This window comes from Aptenodytes forsteri, unplaced genomic scaffold, assembly GCF_000699145.1.
Source record: "Aptenodytes forsteri isolate BGI_AS27 unplaced genomic scaffold, ASM69914v1 Scaffold193, whole genome shotgun sequence".
NCBI classification, from domain to species: Eukaryota; Metazoa; Chordata; class Aves; order Sphenisciformes; family Spheniscidae; genus Aptenodytes; species Aptenodytes forsteri.
The window spans coordinates 9,788,563-9,809,038 of NW_008795405.1; the positions used below are offsets into that span (position 1 = coordinate 9,788,563).

At 36.8% G+C, this 20,476-nt stretch overlaps 1 protein-coding gene across 1 annotated transcript in view; it reads right to left on the reverse strand.

Annotated features, from left to right (window-relative positions):
- Positions 1-20,476, reverse strand: part of RPS6KA5 (ribosomal protein S6 kinase A5) — a 69,777-nt gene that overhangs the window by 14,748 nt on the left and 34,553 nt on the right. The window contains exons 5-9 of the mRNA XM_019472507.1: positions 17,799-17,882; positions 14,610-14,713; positions 3,648-3,798; positions 1,782-1,943; positions 260-385 (exon numbers count right to left, since the gene is read on the reverse strand). Of these exons, the coding sequence (XP_019328052.1) occupies positions 260-385; positions 1,782-1,943; positions 3,648-3,798; positions 14,610-14,713; positions 17,799-17,882 (627 nt within the window). The remainder of the gene's footprint in view (positions 1-259; positions 386-1,781; positions 1,944-3,647; positions 3,799-14,609; positions 14,714-17,798; positions 17,883-20,476) is intronic.

Below are 20,476 nucleotides of genomic sequence, written 5' to 3' on the forward strand. Positions count from 1 at the left end.
GTCAAATTACTATTACTACTATACTTCAGTCCTCTGGAAAACTAGACAATCATCTCATTTTTCAGATTAAACTTCAACCACTTCTTAACAGTGCCACATGCAAATTATATGCTTGGATCATCTGAGGAGCCATTACAGAGAACAGATAAATGAATAATCACTACTTTGTAATCTGTAGCCTAGCGTGTGATTGCTACTTTGAAAGTTATATGCAGTTCCAAATTAACCAAATTAATTCAGCTCTTGATATTATTATTACCTTCATCATAGCACTTCTGGCAATAGTTGTAGTTCCAGGCCGCTCATCCCCCATATAAAACTGAAGAGGATCTACTGTAGCTGCATTGCGTTTAAACAAAATAGAAGGTGCAACGAAAGAATATCCCTGTGAAATTAAGACATCAGAAAAGGGCATGGCTTGAAATTGTTGCACACAAACTATCATACTGCATACAAAACATCAGAAGTTTCAGCAGAATTTTTCAAAGAAATCAGAATTTTCATAACATAATACAGAAACTGTAACTGGCTCATTGATGGATAGATATTACTCTGTTCAATGCGAACAGGTATCTTCCTGGAATTAGTTATATGATTCTCCACAGTTACAGATAAAACGATGACAACAATACAAAAATTCTGGTAAATAATGCTAAAAATCTGGCTCAGCTTCAATTGTTTTGCAACAGTGATAACGGCTTATATTTCAAACTGGTTAGCTTCCCAGAACACCTTTAAGTTAAGGCATGAAATAGTTTTTATGTTGTGATGTAAGCAAACCATTTTAAATGGCAAAACAAAATAAACTTCGTATTAATGATGTGCCCAGTTTGGGTATCGTAACAAGAACAGCTGTGACTACCACTGCAGGATGAATCAGATTGTATTATGACATGCATAAATTGCTTGCTACAGTCACTACAAACCTAAACTTCCAAAATACGATGCTACATTCCTGTACACTAAGCCGCTTAAAAACAGCCAATAAAAAAAAACCAACAAAGCACAAGGAGGGGGAGGAGACAAAGCAGTCTGAACTGCTGTTCACCACTGCAGCTTTGGTACCAAGTTCAAGGCTGCACATTTGACATCCAGACTGTGCAGTCCAAGAAAAGATCATTCTTTAATAGCATAGAATCATAGAATCATTGAGGTTGGAAAAGACCTCTAAGATCATCGAGTCCAACCGTCAACCCAACACCACCATGCCCACTAAACCATGTCCCTAAGTGCCTCATCTACACGTCTTTTAAATACCTCCAGGGATGGGGACTCCACCACTTCCCTGGGCAGCCTGTTCCAATGTTTCACCACTCTTTCAGTAAAGAAATTTTTCCTTACATCCAATCTAAACCATAGAGGAGATGGTAAGGAAAGCTTTGTTACTGGTCTGTATATAGTAGTCTAACAATTAGAGCACTCCTAAAGGATGTGGAAGGCCTACATTCAACTCCGCAGTTAGCTCCCACTTCCCAAAGGAATACCTCAACTAGAGCATAATGTGGACATGGGCAAACTACATTGCTGTTGTCGAAGCTGGTAGCTCAGGCTGATGGAGTCAAGATGACAAGACTCATAAGGTATGAAGAATCAATAAAGGACAGACTGACTTTAGTCCAGCAGGTAGGACATTCAGCTGGGAATGGAGACACATGGAATTTTATGTTTGCAGTAGGACTATTTCTACCTTTCTCATTCTGCAATTGCTGAACAAACTAGTTATACACGTGGAACTGTTCAATAAATGATTTTTTTTAAATTAATGTGAATTCTTAAAATACCTGAAATATTCTTTCTGAAGTCTGAGGGGTTGCTGCAGGAGAATATGTCGGATCCATTTCTGTAAACTCTTCTGCAAAATTACTGACATCCAACTCATCTCTGATTACCGGTTTAAATGGAGCTGATACTTTTTTGGCAGCTAAATCATCCCAATTCATATTCTAAACCAAAACCAGGAAAATAAGTTTGAATCAAATGAAAATTTAACAGAAGCAGATATTGGAAAGACAGACTTGCCCAGAAACAAACAGTCCTAACTCCATTTCCTATTTTCCACAGGCAGATGAAAAGCATTCAAATTATGCCCTACTAATTTGCTTAGGTGAAGGCAAGAAGTATCATACTTATTTGCAAGTAGACAGAATCCAGTTAAAAAAAAATCAACACAAAAATTTAACAGTGGAGATAAGCCAAAAAATTAGCATGACAGCCCTTAAATTTCTTCCTCTATTTCAGAGGAAACAACATTTCTATTTTTGTAAGCCATAGTGCATGCATGCAGTATCTTCAACTTTTCATTGCTGATTTCTATGCTCAATTACTAATCCCAGCTTCTAGAGCCCTGAGAGCATAACGCCTCTGGATTCTTACTTAAATGCTTGGCTAGAAGTAGGAAGCATAGACATGGTAGTTATGAGAAAATGGCCCTATTACTGTAAAAGAGTGGAACTGAAGTCAAGATTAGAAAATAGCGTATGAGGAAAAAATGTATCTTCCAAAACAAACACTGAATAAAGGAAGTTTAACTCTACTTTGTCAGACTCTCTTATAAGAGGAAGGAAATACAGAAGGGATGAGAAGAAATTCAGACGTTAAAAAGCCAAGATATTGCCCATGCTGAATGTTATGATAATTACATTGAAAATATTTATTTGAAAGGTTTAATTTATACTGCCGACTTTAAATACTCCAAAATTACTTAAATGCTTGGCTAGAAGTAGGAAGCATAGACATGGTAGTTATGAGAAAATGGCCCTATTACTGTAAAAGAGTGGAACTGAAGTCAAGATTAGAAAATAGCGTATGAGGAAAAAATGTATCTTCCAAAACAAACACTGAATAAAGGAAGTTTAACTCTACTTTGTCAGACTCTCTTATAAGAGGAAGGAAATACAGAAGGGATGAGAAGAAATTCAGACGTTAAAAAGCCAAGATATTGCCCATGCTGAATGTTATGATAATTACATTGAAAATATTTATTTGAAAGGTTTAATTTATACTACCGACTTTAAATACTCCAAAATTTATGCTAATTAAAAATATATTTAACTTCAGAAGCACTGGAAATACATAGTTTTTTCAAAGAAAGCACAGAAACAATTTTAACCGCAATGGATGGAACAGTACAGATGTTGTATGCAAATCCAGTCTTCGTCATTGTTTGAAACCAAATGTTAATAGACTGAAATCTGAACAGAATTAAAATCTACTAAACAAGACTAAAGATTTAATTAGGCAAAGGAAAACACAGAAAAGGCATTTATCACTAATGGTGAATTTTATCAATATTCAAATTTTACTAATAATGTTAGTGGCAAACTTTCTTTTAAAAAAACAACACACAACGTATAATTTAAGTGTTTTCCATTAAACCCTCTGGTTTAAGTAGTGTGTCTTTTGGCTGCTTCAAGTAACTGTTAGAAACAGACAGAATATATTAAAATCTACCATGCCCTTCTTGTAGTATGCACAGTATCCATATACATAACCACATGGATATTCTTACTAACTTCCACACAATTGTTCATGCAATTAACACACCTCTAAGCTATTCTGTTAACAAAACAACAGAATTTCTTTAGACTTGGATTTCAAAGGCACTTCAAAGGTAAGTGGTATCTGGGGAGTTTTGTTGTTTGTTTTACCTGGAAAAAGGGATGCTGTTTGATTTCATCAGCATCAGTGGGACCACAACCTAGCCTCTTCTTGGGGTCTTTCATCAAAAGACGCTGAATTATATCCTTAGACAGTGCACTCATTTCTTGTGGATAAGGTGGCTCACTTTTTAATATTCTCCTATAAAACAAAAAAATAACAATTATTTGGTAATTACTTAACATGTGGCGTGTTATATCAAATAGTTACCACACTAATGGCAGCGTTTAACATTTCACTTAAACTTCTATTGTACCCAAAGGCAGGAGGATGACAAATGTGAAACCAACTTTTTTTTTTAATAAAGAAAGGTTTGAAGAAATGCAGACATGAAACATGACATCTGTAGGAGATAAGTTATGTAACTTAATCCACAAAAGAGAAACAATCCTCATTTCATACATACTGAGCTTACTATTTAAAAGAAATCTCATAGCTACAACAGATAGCTCCACAAAAACATCAACTTGATGCCTAACAGCAGTCAAAAAACCAAAAACAACTCCAATGTTAAAATCTATTAGAAAATAAAGAGGAAAAAACCCACACTTGGGCCATTTGAGGTTTGCCTGCACCTTGTATGTTGCGTGCAGTGCTCATGCCCTACTCTCAAAAAGAGGCACTATAACTGGAAAAGTTTTAGAGAAGAGTAACAAGATTAATCAGAAATACAGAATGTGTTTCATATGAAAAGCTACAAAAAAGGCTAGGACTATCCAGCTTAGGGAAAAGGGGACTTAAGGGGACTGGGCGTAGTGTTCCCCTCAAAATGACAAACGGTAAAGAGAAAGTGGATAAGGACCTCACTGTCTCTTTCAATACAAGAACTAGGAGCCATCAAATAAAGCTAGTTGAAGTTCAAAATCTTGGAAGCCTAAGTAGAATCACATTTCAATACCCGTCTTTTATATGTGTAGCTCCCACAGTTTTATATAAAGAGAAAGGCAAGTTTTCCTTCAGTTACTCCAACTGTAGATATTGAAGCTAAGGACTCTGAAGGAAAATTGCGAATGCATACACAGACAACACATACCAAAGACACGTCAACAGGTTTAAAGAGATACACACACAAAACCCTTTAGCATACAGAATCACAGAATGGTTGAGGTTGAAAGGGATCTCTGGAGGTCATTTGGTCCAAGCCCCCTGCTCAGACATAGTCACCTAGAGCCAGTTGCCCACGACCATGTCCAGAAGCCTTTTGAATATGTCCAAGGAGGGAGACTCTACCACCTCCGTGGGCAGCCTGTGCCAGTGCTCAGTCACCCCCACAGTAAAAAAGTGTTTCCTGATGTTCAGAGGGAACCTTCTGTGTTTCAGTTTGTACCTGTTACCTCTGGTCCTGTCACTGGGCATCACTGAAAAGTGCCTGGCTCCCTCTTCTTTGTACTCTCCCTTCACGTATTTGTACACACTGATGAGATCCACCCTGAGCTTTCCCTTCTCCAGGTGGAACAGTCCCAGCCTTTCCTCATATGCTTCAGTACCTTAATCTTCTTAGTGGCCCTTCCTTGGGTTCTCTCCAGTATGTCCATGTCTCTCTTGTGCTGGGGAGACCAGAACTGGACCCAGTACTCCAGGCGTGGCCTCACCATTGCTGAGTAGAAAGGAAGGATCACCTGCCTCAACCTGCTGATACTTTGTCTAATGCAGCCCAGGATACCATTTGCTGCCTTTGCCACAAGGGCACATTGCTGGCTCATGTTCAACTTGGTGTCTATATATCTACATGCATACTCTCACTGTGCTGACTTCCAGAAGCACGATACATAGCAGAAGGTCTTACAGTGCCTCCACTAAACACAGACTGAAAGATTTTGAAGCTATAAGAGGCTGTGAGGCTGAAATTATATGAAGTTGTGGCAGCACTAAAATCTCAATTGTTATATGTCTCTGATAAGCACTTAAGTTGATCACTGCAGGACATTTCTAAATTTTGTTTAAAGTTACTGCATGACATATCCTTAGAGTCAGCTATCCCATGGGAAATTTTTTATCTTGAAATACGTAACTTCTTGGATTACTCCAAAAATAGATGCAAACAGATTGTTTCCTAAATAATCTTGTCCCACCAATGTGGAAGGACAAAAACAAGTTCAATATGCACATATCCCAGGGGTTGTTTCTACTGACGTAGTATCCAATTTCAAGCAAACAAAAAGACAAAAGGAAGCTAATCTCTTGGTTTAAGTAGCACTGAAATGAGTTAGGAAAATACAGTCTGAGTTTTAAGATGGATTGTTTCTTTAAATGAGGTAAGGATGATCTGCCAATAAGGGTCTAAATCACAGCCACTCTGCTAGCAGAAGTAACAGCAACCATAAGCCTTGTCTTCAACTTCTGGACACACTTCACTTTACAGAAAAGGAGAAGAAAACACAGTATTTCCAAATGATTTCTTAATTAGGGATGTTAATACCAAATTTAAACATCACTAAAGAAGAGGATTCTTTCACTGTAGGACTGGTGGAGAAGTAAAGATTCAGCCTCTTCAGAAGTCATCCAGTTTCAGAAAGGGGAAGTGGGTAAGGAAGTAAGAAGACCTTCCTATTGTAAGACAGGAGACAGAACATCTTAATAGCAAAATTTCTTGATTTACAGGAGGGCCAACAAAATCTACAATGACTTCTTAGCTTGAAAATCACTTCAGTTAGAGGAGTCCAAGGAAATGTATTTATCAACCTTTCTGATGAGAGAATCAGAAAGGTATAACAAAGATCCTGGAAAGAGACAAGTTCTCTTTGGGCTCTCAGAAGCGGGGTGGGGGTGGCGGGGGGGAACCTAAGTCAGTATTTTAATTGATTTCTAAAGCAATGGGATTGTGAATCTGGGATGTCCTTAGAATCCAAAAGAGAAATTCTAGAGCATTTTCCCATCTGAAAAATGTCAGAGACTACAGATGGCCAAGTCAGATAAAAATCTGAAAAAAGATGCTGAACTGGGATGATTGGTAACATGGGTAACAGAGAATAAATGAGTGCAATTTCTCTGTGCAGCCTCAGAAGATCAGTCTCTGTAATAGTGATGCTGATAAGTGCTAGCAATAAGATTATTGCCCATGTCTCAGGCTTCTGATGCAAATACAAACATTCACATAAGAAAAAGAGAGTGAAACAAATATAAGCAGTGGAAAGGCTTTTATAGAACCCTGCACTGCAAAGTTACCAGAAAATTCTTAGCCAAAAGAAGTACTTCCACAGTAACAACACTAGTAAGTCTAATCCTTCTAATTGCAAATTTCCAGTGACATATTGCATGTCTTTGGTCAGCCTGCAAACTGCAATTGATTGTGCCATTGATGTGGTAACTGAGCAGAGAGTCCCAGCTGAAGCTGAGACAGTTTATAAACTAACTTTTCGTATTACCTGACATTCTGCTCTTTGGGTAGAAACCACTCCTTAAATTCTTGGGGGAAGGAATCCGCTATAAAGATTAGATCTGTCAAAACAATTAGCATACATATTTTGCCAATAATAGTTTGGTATAACACTGTATTTTACCTAATGGAAAACTTCTGTGGCAACAGCATCAGTAATTCCTGCCTTTTGCCAAGATTACTGTTTTAAATTATTTCTTTTTATAGGCAGAATTAACAATGAAGTGGTATTTAGCTATGTGAAAAGCAAGCTATGATTATATTGAGGGATATCTTCTATCTGTTGATGCTCCTAGAGCCCACTGCAGAGAAGGCAGCATTTTGCCATGCTGTACAAGCAGACTCCATGTAAGCTGCATTTATACATGCCAGCGGCACTCGTTCAGAAATACTTTTGAGGTTGACTGATACTATAAAATATTCATGATGCTCTGGACTGGTTCACAGAAGCACGCTACAGAAGTAGTGAAGAATGAAGGTAGTTTCTTTAGAAGTTCCAGGAACTACTTGCAATTATCATGGAATTGAAGTATGTGAAGCTGTACACGCATCAGTTAGGATGGAAAGCAAGCTGCCAGAAAAGAAAGACCATCTGGAATCAACATGTGAGAGAGCAGAAATTGGTGAAGACTAATCAAGTAGCTAGATCAAGTAAAGAGAAGGATAAGTCACTCAAGGCTATAACAGTAGCCCATAAAGTGTTCAGAGGAAGGAAGCTGCGTGTGTCAGAGTCCTTCCCATGATGTCTGTGCTTCTGAAAAGAAGCTACAGCCTTTAGCATCAACCTTCCTTTCCTTTTCTGAATCACCTCCATCCTCTTGTACATTTCATGTTTATCTGGTCCAATAACAGTGACAGAAGTAAGCAGGAAGAATTAAGTATCCCAAGTGGCAACTGTGGTCAAAGCTGCTGAAGGACTACTCTGCCGTATTTTCTGCTTCTCCTAGCCTAGTACAACGCCTCTGAGCTGGGATGAGCTGAGATTGCCCCTGCTGATGAGAGCACTCTGGCTGTACTGAAAACACTTTGAGAGAAACTATCCCTTGCATAAGTCAAGGAGGTTATCACTTTGAAATCCTGGATCGTTTCCATCTTACCCTTCTCTATGGCAGACTACGCAGAGCTAGGAGTTAACCCCACTGGTATTGTTTTTCAGGAACTTAAGCTCTGATGAGCTTCTCCCATAAATACTACAGACCAAGAGCATACATGATAACGTGAAGGACGTGCTAAGAATGATAAGGAGGAGAAGGAGATGCTTAATCTTCAGTGAGTGGATGATACAGTAGGGAAATGACACCTTGACCTTTAGATGCTCCTCCTCTTTATCAGCATCTTCAGAGCCACTCCTATTTAACAGGTGCAGGCTGCTGAGCCTGACAAATCAGCCAAGGAACTCACTGATTTTATTATGAAAAATTCATAGAGTTGCCACCACTGATCTATGCTAGCTCATAGTTTAAAAGTTACATAGACTGACCACAGGTTTCTTATCTGTTCTTTACCAAAGCAGTAGAGATGGGATACGTGTTTGCTAGCTGAATAAAACATCCTTCTACAGAAGGCATAGTATTTAAAACCAACCAGAAATGCAAAAAACGTGCCAAAGGCTTATACTACGATGTCAGTCTAAAGAGAATTTGAAGAGGATTCTGACCTCGTTCATTCCAGGGTGACAGTCTTAAGGACTTAAGCAGGAATGCCCTTGCAATGCTCAGTAAAGGCCTTATAAAGACAGTGTCATTGGGAGTTTTCCCAACATGGACAGCAGATTGCTCCCAGTGATTAAGATAAAATGAAAGGGGAAAATATGCTGTTAGCCAGAATCTGAAAGATATTTTCTTAATTTTTCATTTTAATTAACTCTGTAAACAGCTAAACTAGTCAAAATTCTGATGCACTGTGTAGCTGAGAAAATCCAATTTACGTCAAAGAATATGAAAACATCTATTGACAACAGGACCAATTTGGCAATTTGACTTATTGATCAATTTGACCAATTTATCTTTTAGCATTCGATTGACCAATCTATAAACTCTTTTGCAAAAATTACTATTAAATATATCCACTGAGTGATCATTTTGAGAAGTAAAGCATAAGCTATGGCAAACTAACTGAAGATGGCATGCTTGAACAAACTAATGCCAATTCATTATTGGAAACCATAACTATGTAACTTGTTTAAAATAGCAACAGTGAGAAACAAAACTAATTGCCAGGAAGGAGGATGAAAAAGTTTAGGAAGTGGTAACCATTAGGTGCCAACCAAAGAAAGATTTTATAGACAGAGAAAAAAAACCAAAACCCAACTATCTTGGTCAAGATACAGACATAAAAATATGTGATACTGGATGGAAGCCACCTTTCACCCTCCACTGTGATTAGCCTGAAAGCACATGCCTGAACCTGACTGTGGAAGAGATGATAATAAAACATCAAAAGTGCAGAACCTGGAAGCTTTTTCTGCTTCCACCAGGTAAAAGACACGATCAGATCACAAAAAACTGAAAGGATCACCATAGCTGACCAACAGAAACATTAGGCTTATACTAGAACTGTTACTATAGTCTATTATCAGTGCCCTCAGAACTGTATTGTAAGCATCACCAAAAAGATACATATCCATCCTGATGTTCAGGGAGTAAGAGAAAGCAATCCCAAGCTGCAACCCTGTTAAAGGGCAGAGGGACAAGCTCCCAAAGCAGTGTTTTCACCTTCACATTTGAGAATGACTCTACTGAATACCCTGTCATCTCAGAACTACTAATGCCAGGTATTTTTGCTCCAGCTTTGAGCAGCCAGATCTACATGCGCATCCCCAGTTCTAGGCAAGTCAGAGACTTTGATGCAATACTTATGACTTTCTTAAAACCATCTGCTTTACTGAAAGGTTGAACTGATCTGTAGGCAGTCGCTGATGTGATGTGATTCACATTAAGTCTAGCATCAAATGGTTTCCTTCATGTGGCAGGGATTTCCTAACTCATTGCTATCTGTTAGAAAAGCATCATTACATTATTGTCTATCAGCTCTTGGACTCTGGACTCCCTGTCTAGGCATATAAATGCTGTATATTCTAGGTAGACAGCTATACGCTCTAGGACAAAATTCTAGAAGACACCATGCAAATTACAAGTTGGATTTAATGACTGCTCTGTCCTTTAAAAGATCTAGCAATCACTGGAGTCTTCACAGGCAGAGAATAAAGAAGGGAATATCCCAGTATATGCCTGCTATGAATCTTCCCAACAGTTTTATCAAGAAAAGGTTTCTTGCAGAATTGTGGACAAAATAACTTGATAGCATCTAATGGATGGTCAAATTTCAGCCATCCTCCATGAAGTTTAAATAAAGTCTAACCAACTATATCAAATAAAGAGCATAGGCTGCTATTAGCATTTGTATGCTAATATGGCATTATGTGCTTCTACAGATTATTTTATAGATGTATATATGTATAAAAATGGAAAAAGATAGATATCTCTCTATTCATAACCCCAAAGCTGATAAGATTTTCTAAGCTGCTGCAGAGCAGCAAAATAATACTCCAAAAACTTCATGCTCATTTTAAATCCCTGTATGTATGACAAGACCCTCAAAAGTCAACACCCTAAAATGGATTTGTCTGTCTTTCAAACCAGCACTACAAATCACTCATGGTCAAACTGAAAATACTGGGTGTGTAATCAAACCCAGCCCTTGCCTATGCTTTTGCAGGATGGGTCCTATCCACAGCTCTGCAGCAATGGAAGTCCAGAATTCTCAAAAATGAAAGGAAGATTTGGGAAGAAGAGAGAAGAAAGGGGAGAGGGCATGCTAGAAAAGGAGAGATACTTGAATAGTTCTGTGAAATTTTTTTAATCAAGTTTAATAACCATAACACCAAGCATGTGAACAAAAAGCATCTTCAGAGACAGAGACACAGAGACATAAGGGAAATTAAAGTATGCACTTAAGTTGCACTTGCCATGAAAGAGAAGTCCACAGTGTTGTCAAAACGGTTATGATAAAAGAACTGAACACAATGTCTCATCAGAAAGAGTAAAAAAAGATACAAACCACACAGTAACTATTTCTGACAGAAGAACTGAACTGTCCATTAGAGAGAGATTTCAGAACAAAACTTCATGCTCAAATTTATAAGCAGATAGCCATTGTGCCACACAAGGGAATAACATTATCTAAAAATATCTAAGATTACTTCCCACCTAGGTAAAATAAAAGAAGGACCTGGATTCATTTAGAAGACTTTTTTCCTTAAACTCAGAAAAATCAAAGGCCATGGAAACTATGCTTTCAGGGATTGTGACTAAGGAAGAAAAAACTGAATTCTCTAAGTCTGCTGCAATTGGCAAGTTAAAGCATATTTAGGTTAGGGAATACAATTTCTGTTTAGAAAAACTTGCCACCCAGAAAGAAGTTTGTACCAACTCATAGCTCTGTGCCAGTGCTAGTGATTTCATTACCACTGGCAACTGTAAATATCTGATGAAGTTATCTGCAATTCATTTTTCATCAGTTTAGAGAGGAAATGAAACTAGAAAGATCAAAGATAGTCACTGAGATAATATGGAACCTATTTAATTATAGGTGTAAAATTATCTAGAGTCTGCATCCCAATTTAACAGAAAACTTTATAGAAAAGGCTGCAGACATAATTAAAAGAATTAACAATCAAAAAAAAGGACATTAAGTGTAAACTGCAAATGTATCTTCAGTGACAAAATTATCAAAGAAAAAATGAAATAAAGATCATACCTCCTAGGCCAGACAGGCTTAGGATAAAGACAGGTACTGAAAATTCAGCTGTTATTTCTTGAAAGAACCCAGTGTATTCACGCTAGAGGTAAATACAAGGAGAGTATTTCTGAAAAGCCATGAATATGGTAACAAGAATTTCTAAATTTAACAGGCTAGCATGTCAGGAAGGGCAGATCATTTCTTTCAGGCATGCTCTCAAGCGAGTAGTTCAACAGCTTCCCAAGTTGCAGCAAACTCTACACAGTCCCCTTCAATCCTTAGAAAAAAGTTTCTCTTTCCTTCTTCTCCGAGATGTGCTTCTGCTCCCTACACTTCCCACCCTCTGCCTGGGCTGCAGGAGCACCACAGCCTGTGATATCTCACATCCATTCTGCCTGCTCTACCCTACCCTCAGGGAAAGCCCCAAACACACTCCCGTTGTTTCCCAAGGCACGCAGCAACCACCATTCCCCAGAAGGTTCCACGTGACTCAGTGCAGCAGCCAGGACAGAGAAAACAGCAATGTTCTCACGTGCTCAGCCACACTCTTAAAAGGAGCATAACATTCATTACATAATAAACTGCGAACACACAAAATGGATGTAATCCAGCACAGAAATTGCTATCAATGGAAAGGATTCAGAAACCATGGGTCTTATGAGTACTGAAGTAACAGAAGACAGATGAAATCAAGTCTGAAATGCAGTCATACAGTTGGGACTAATGAGATTTCAGCTATAAACTAGGGGCTTATCAGTTGGAAGTGATAGAAAAGGAAAAGGAATTAGATCTATCAGTCCACCATTGGCATCAACAAGAGGAATCGAAGAAAAAAGGAAGGAATCTTTTTGTTCAGATGGTGAATTACTACTTCCCTTAAACAAGATCCTCTTGAAACATCAACAGGAATAAACTGTCCATATGTAAGAAAGAACACCACAAGCTGAGTTAAGAAAAGGCTTTTTCAGGAAACAAGACGACTTGGGAACATCTTTATCTAAAGAAAACTAAGAATTTACCTTTTAAATTTATCAAAATAAAAGCTGAAAGACTACAGGATCAATGTCTATAAATGCGTAGCATAAATACCAAACAGAACAAAAGCATACTGAGCAACACAATATACTTGCCACAACTAAATTTAGATCAGAAATTAGGTTATTAGCCATCAGAGGATGGATGTTAGCAACCTTGCGGCTTCTCAGCTTTGAATTCAATCTTAAATTATCAGAAAGATTAAGATATTAAAGAGCACAGAAGGACCTACCAGAAGACAGTCAAATCCTGTAGAATACATTTCTAAAAAGCTTCCCAGTTTTGGGGAAAAACTATTATCTGTAAAATTCACGTCAAGGTTCTCTCTAAAAAATTCGTAACTCCTTCAGAGTTCCATTTAGTAAATCTTGGGAGTCAAAATTACCAATTCAGACATGGCATAAGCAATCAACAAAATTTCTAACCTTAAATAGGTCAGAAAGAGTTAATTTAAGTTTTAACTCCACCATAATGACTAAGAGAGTGAAGTCCTGAATTTTGCTTTGTTAATGGATTCCCCGCCCTCCGCCCCATATTTTTTCTAGTGGCCCTCTAAGTTTCCTGTTCTGATAGAGACCTAGAAATCAATCAACAAAATTTCTAACCTTAAATAGGTCAGAAAGAGTTAATTTAAGTTTTAACTCCACCATAATGACTAAGAGAGTGAAGTCCTGAATTTTGCTTTGTTAATGGATTCCCCGCCCTCCGCCCCATATTTTTTCTAGTGGCCCTCTAAGTTTCCTGTTCTGCTAGAGACCTAGAAATCAATAAACAGGTCTCAACCTTCCAAGAAATTGCCTGAATTTATAACAGAAGTAAAATAAATTATCTAAATAATTGATGTATATTCTGTTGCCCATTATAACCTTAAATATCAAGTGGCTTCAGGTGAGGGTCAGAACCATGGTAATACATTCCAATAGAAGCAAGGCTATTCTTAGTTTGGGGACTGGGCTTACAAGCTGAGCTTGACAGCAGTTACCAATTTGTGCAATTTAAGCCCTCAACTCCCCACTCCAAGAGAAATACAGTAATAGGAAATGCTCATTTTGGGGGGAGATTTCAATAATGTGTTTTGGGAAAGCTTATTGCTTTGTCTTTTTAAAATGCTCCAATGCTTTTACACGAGTACTGAAAACAAACCTTTAAAGTGTAGAGATTACTGAACATAACAAAGCTGACAGTCAGGAAAAGTTTACATGTATAAGAATGGTATAGGTTATTTCAGTTCCATAAGTATATTCATTTCTTCTCAGATATGCAAGTATGGCTAGAAAAGATGCTGTTCTTTGTTTCACTTTATACACTAATAAAATAAATATTACCTGTGACAAAAAGGCAGGAATACGGTACATCCTGACACTTTAAACCTGTAGTCTGATGGAGTGATCTAGCAAGAGCTGACAAAAATCCCTCTAGCTAAATATATGTTTCATTACGTATCAAGATTTTGAATGTGACAATTCTATTTACATATAATTTCATATTTCATTTGACTTCCTTTTCAACAGTAAACATGCAACCAGGTTGAATATCTACAAATGTGGCTCCACTGCAGAGTTAAAAAAAAAAAACCAGGTCTTTTGTAAAGGTCAGTTCTATTATTTCAATAACCTGCTGAGGTTAATAAAACCTATTTGCTTCCAGACATGATTCTGTTAAACAGAACTGGAGCACCTGAAATGTTACCCTGGTAGCACTTTCTTCCTAAATTTTAGATTAAAACTCTCACAAAACATATATCATGGCATAAGCATCACTTTGTGGGCAAGCACGTATACTTTACTGTTTTGAATCTTACCTAGAAATCTCTGCTTGGGAATTCTTCTCTCCATCAACTGTAAATGGTGATGCTCCAGTTAGTAACTCATACATAAGAACACCAACACTCCACCAATCAACAGCCTATAGAACAACAATAATTATGTATGTTATGATACACTTTCGTAAAATTGTTAACAAAAGAAGGAACAAAACAATGCACTCAGAAAGCAACTAGCAAAGGAAGAGCCCACCTATCCATATAAAGGCAAACCTGGATACAATAAAGCATAAACAACTGCAGTACTGATTGGAGGTATTTTCTATGATAAATTAATTTTATTTTGAAATCTCTCCACTTAGCTGCTTCAACTAATTTCTCAAGCTGAACTCTTCCCACTGACTACTAAATTTCCTTCCCCCCCTACCCCCGAATTGATTTTTATTTTTACCATTGTGAAGTGATAAGAATTCTAAAACATACTCGAAATAACAGAGGAACCTAAGCCTTGCTAAGAAGTAGTGCAACCTGAGCTTTTAGGGCCTTGAGAATGAAACTAAGGAACTTTGAAAAAGCACAATTTAAGAGTACCCATCACAATTAATCAGGGCACCTGAAAATGCTAGGGAATTTTATCTTACATTCCCTGGTAACACATGTGATCTTTGGCTTCGCATATACTAATTATTATTCATGTCTCTGATACCTCATAACTTGCAAAATATTTCTTTCAAAAGAAAAGATGCTACTATGAAAAATAAAGTTTAGTCATTTCAACAAAATTGTTTAACTACAGGTGTTTGAACTTCTCAGTTTTACTTCCATGAAATTTGCAAATCAAAGAGGTTCTGCTTTACTTATGTTGACAACATTAATACAATACAGGAAGACAATTAGTGAAATTATGGCAATTTGACCTCGTATTTTAGGTTTTTTTTGCTTCAAGAGACATAAAAATCTGATGTTTCATATATTCAGCCAAGAGGGCCTAGAATAACTAGCTGAAGAAGTCTCTGTACTGTTAGCAATTATCTTTGCAAATACACAATGATCAGAGAAAATCCCAGAAGAATAATTTTTTTCTTGGTACGTGTTTTTCCAAAAGAAAAGGAGGATCTGCAGAATCAAAAAATCAAACTTTAAAAAAATAAATACTGAAATACTAGAGCAAATCTTTTAGACAAACAATACAGCTATCTATAGGAGATTACAAATCAAAAACATTGATTAATGAGAGCATAGAATACTAAAGCAATCTCATTTCCTCTTTTTTAAATAAGATCTTTGCATTGCTAGATATGCAGTAAAAACAAAATACACTAAAAACCTTCTAACACTGTATCACATGACATTGCCAATGGTGAGGCAAAGAGTGTGTGGTGTAAACAATTACCATCACATAGGTAACCGAAATTACTGTAAACAATTACCATAACATAGGTAACTGAAAAATCACCCTTATTTATCAGCTAACATTTGGTATCAAACTGTGAAGCTATTTCTTACAGAACACTGCATGGCTCTGCACAACATCTAATGAAAGTATCAGATAGAACCAAAGATAACCAGAGATTCCTCTTTAAATCAGCAACGATACTGAATTTGTAAGCATTTGAGAAGACAGAATCACAATTCAAAGTGACTGACACATTGGAGAGATGCTCTGAAACTGGCAAGACTAAATTAAGAACACTAAGAACACTACTGTGTTCAGTTTTGGGCCCCTCACTACAAGAAGGACGTTGAGGTGCTGGAGCGTGTCCAGAGAAGGGCAACGAGGCTGGTGAGGGGTCTGGAGAACAAGTCTTATGAGGAGCGGCTGAGGGAACTGGGGTTGCTTAGCCTGCAGAAAAGGAGGCGAGGAGGGACCTTATCGCTCTCTGCAACTACCTGACAGGAGGTTGTAGCGAGGTGGGTGTCAGTCTCTTCTCCCAAGTAACTAGCGATAGGATGAGAGGAAATGGGGAAGTATTTAAGACGTGTAGATGAGGCACTTAGGGACATGGTTTAGTGGGCATGGTGGTGTTGGGTTGACGGTTGGACTCGATGATCTTAGAGGTCTTTTCCAACCTTAATGATTCTATGATTCTAAGAAATAGGGTGCAGGAAAGAGCTTCAATTCATAAGTTTGTAAAATTCCATTTTTAATAATGACTGGGCAAGCAGTACGGTAGAAAAAGATGCAGAGGTTATAGTGGAATACAAAGTAGGTGTGAGACAATGACTAAGTGAAAAGACAAAGTACATTCTATTTTATGTTTAATAGAAGAATCAGGGAGGTAATCATTCTGCTGCAAATCAAACTGCCAACTCTTAGCTGAAACACTGTGCCCACTACAATGCTCCCTACCTGAAGAAATATACAGGCAAACTCAGACCAAAAGAGAAGCAGAATGCATAGAGAAGGAGAAGAAAGAACCTTTTCAAAGTCAGACTGAGTCCAGTTAGTCTAGAAAAAGGAGATGGAGGGTGACATAACATTTTCCAGTGCTTAAAAAGGCTGTTATAAGAGGAACTGTGATCAACTATATTCCACGACCCCCAACAGAAAGACAAGTCAACTCAATCTACAGCAAAAACCCGGAGATTAAATATTCTCCAAAACTTCTCAGTACAGTGAGCAATCAGAATAATTTATCTACTAATATTGTAGAATTCATTTGGGGAGTAGGGTTGTTTTGGTTTCAAATATTATCTGTGAATTATGGTTGTCTTGATCTTTCCCATCAATTACTGACACTTTAATTCATAATAAAACTTGAGCCTCAAGCTAAACAGAATTAATTTTTACAATCTGAGAACATTTATAACATTAATAACCCACTCTATACTTCAAGAAATATAATAGATTTCCCTGATGTACAATTTAAAACAATATATCAGTTAGCCACAAAACAGTCATTTTTCTGCTACAAACTGTTTTTTTTATTTAAAAGGAAGTAAGTGTCAGCTAAGTTTTTTTGTCCCACTGCACGTTTAGAACAAATTTTGAATAGAACATAAATGAGCCACAATACCTTTATAAATATGCCTTTTACTTAAGATTAAAAACTGAAAATACATCATACTGATGGTTTTAAATATAGGCAAAAATCTATTTTAGGACAACCTGAAATAAGGCATGTTTAAATAAGACACTATCACATTTTACAAAAACCCCTCAAGCTGAACAACAGGGTTGCCTAAAGAAATAATTTCTTTTCAGTAATAAACTTAGAAAGAACATACCTTATCATGTCCTGTATCTCCTCCTCTTACAATATCTGGAGCCATGTATTCTATTGTTCCACAGAAGGAATATGCTCTCTCATTCTAGCAAAAAAAAAAAAAAGGAAATAAAATTCATGTCAAACAATTATATTATACAAATCATATGGGACAGATATGGCTAAAAGTTCCAAAATGCTGGCAGCAATTCTTCTCCAAATAGCTTAGAACTGCTAGCTAAATCATATTCCATCATATGTAGAGATGTATCACATAACACTATAGAATATTTAGTCATCTACAAAAAAAATAGTGTCATAGGTTTGTGTGGCAGTCTACAATAAGCACACAAAAATTAATGTATTGATATTTAAAAAACTTTCCCGTAAGTCTAAATGATCTATACGTTTCAGAACTACACAAGATTCCCCAGGGTAATATAGACACACATTCTGAAGGCTGCAATACTCTAGAAAACAAATGAAATTTTTCCATCAAAAAGAGCATTTCATTGTAAGATGTACAATTTGACTAAATTGGATACAAGATCCTTTGGGTTCCCCATATTTAGGAATTTATTATGACCTCTAGAAAAGTGATTTTCTTTCGCAACACGCACATATATAAAAAACACAACATTCTCTCAAGAAGAGACTTGGAGAGAGACAGGAGAGAAAGAGAAAGGCAGACAGTGTAAATTTAATTTTATTCTACACACTGAAGTTATTGTCTTGATTATGTTCAAAACTAAGCTGCTTTCACAGGCATGTATAATTGTTCCCTGTTAGCGATTTACCTTTGAGGTCAACATGAGGTCATGCTGTACCTTGCTAATGACGAAAGCACATGTGTTTGGGCCATGCAACATTGTTCCTCCCTTATCCTTCAAGCTTCTAGCATTTTGGGGAGAGATCCTGATAGGTCCTTTAAAGAAGAGTGTTCAAAAAAGCAAATATTTCAAAAGTCAGGTTTTACATTTGTAGATTCAGATTTGGAGTTTAAAACAGGTACTATATAAGAGAATTTACTACACTAATGAGAAGAAGCTTCTAAAAGTAGAAATAGTGCTCAGTGCTACCCTGAGGCATAAAAATTAAACAGTCCAACAGCATATTATTAAACTGTATTTATTAAAATACATATACTGTGACTGGTTTTTTGGGGTAAAATTCTGAGTTCAAAATAGTTATAGGCCTCATTTTGTTCAAATATTAACTTGAAATATTAACTTCTGAGACAAAACCATAAAATAAACTTTTCATGATTCCACTTTCTTTTGACACAGATATTGTTTCTCTTTTATTATCTTTTCCAGTACCTGTTATCTAAAAGAAAAATAGTATGATAAAAAGCAAAAACAAAAACAAAAAAAATTCAGAAATTCCTAGCCCTCCATCCTGGCATCAGCTAATCTAAAGCTATTCATATATCCCTCTGTTCGTTTTTCCTTCACCTGGGAGAGATGGAGGGGGGAAAAAGGGGAAGAAGGAAAAGGAAGGGGAATGAAAAATACAAAACGAAACTGTTCTTTGCTTGCTACCTCTCCAAAGAGTAAAGATAATGCAGCCAAGCTGAGATTTATTAAAACAATTCATGTTAATATATCAAAAGAAATGGATGAAAGCTATTATCACTTACTTAGCTGCAAATTCAGCAAATCATCTGTAAAATTATGTCTTTTTTGTCTCCACATTGTGTAATAAAGCTAGGCTACAAGATACTACAGTGACAAGAAACAGACTGGGGAGTTGTATATGGATGTATACAGTGGTACAGCAGAACCCTCATGATCTCAGGTACCTTTTGCCAGTGAGAAGGCCCGCTAAAAACATTTCAAAACATGCAGAACTATTAGTAGTAGCTTTTTCGAGGTACAATTACAACCCTTACTATACATAATTGGTGGTTCTGATGTTCAATTATATTTACTTTTTACCTTTTACAATCATTTTAGCTTTTAATATGAAAGACAGAATTTCTGAAACAATATTTGAAAATTAGTTTTATTTCTTTCTTAAATTCATGTCTGAGGTATTTTTTTGTCCCTTGCAAAATTCAGTGTTTAAAACCCCCAAAATAATTTTGGAGGTTTAAGAAAATTGGTATTGAATCATTTGAAATCATTTCTTATAATTAAATTTCAATATAATAAACTCATACTGTAAGTCACAAACAGGTATTTATAAATTGAAAACACTCTGGAGTATGTTTGTAATGAGGTTATAAAAACCCCAACTTCTAATCCACATAGGTAAGTACTTGTATCCTTTACCTCTTGCTTCCTTTTCAGTTTAGAAGCGGTCTAACTGCTGAAATTCAAGGCTGAACAGAGCCAAGAAGAAAGCAGATGATTATCACAAGTGGAGTTCCCAGCAAGAAATTAAGTGGTAAATTGCAACTCAGCATTAGGTAGGAAAAAAAAAAGTGCACCCACTGAGCATTTTCTTCATAATCAACACTGATTTGCCATTACATATACAAGCACCATATTCCAGAAGCCCTGTTGGAACCAGCTTATGACTGTTACAGGGTGACCATTAAGAAAAAACACTCTGATACCAACTATTTACAGTTTCTTATTTAACCACACAAAAAAGCTCAGAGGCCTACAGCACTCTCAAGAACATTAATAAAGCCAACTGTCTGAAAGCAAAGCATTCTGACACTACTACAAATTGACACAGATTTGCCTTCATAAG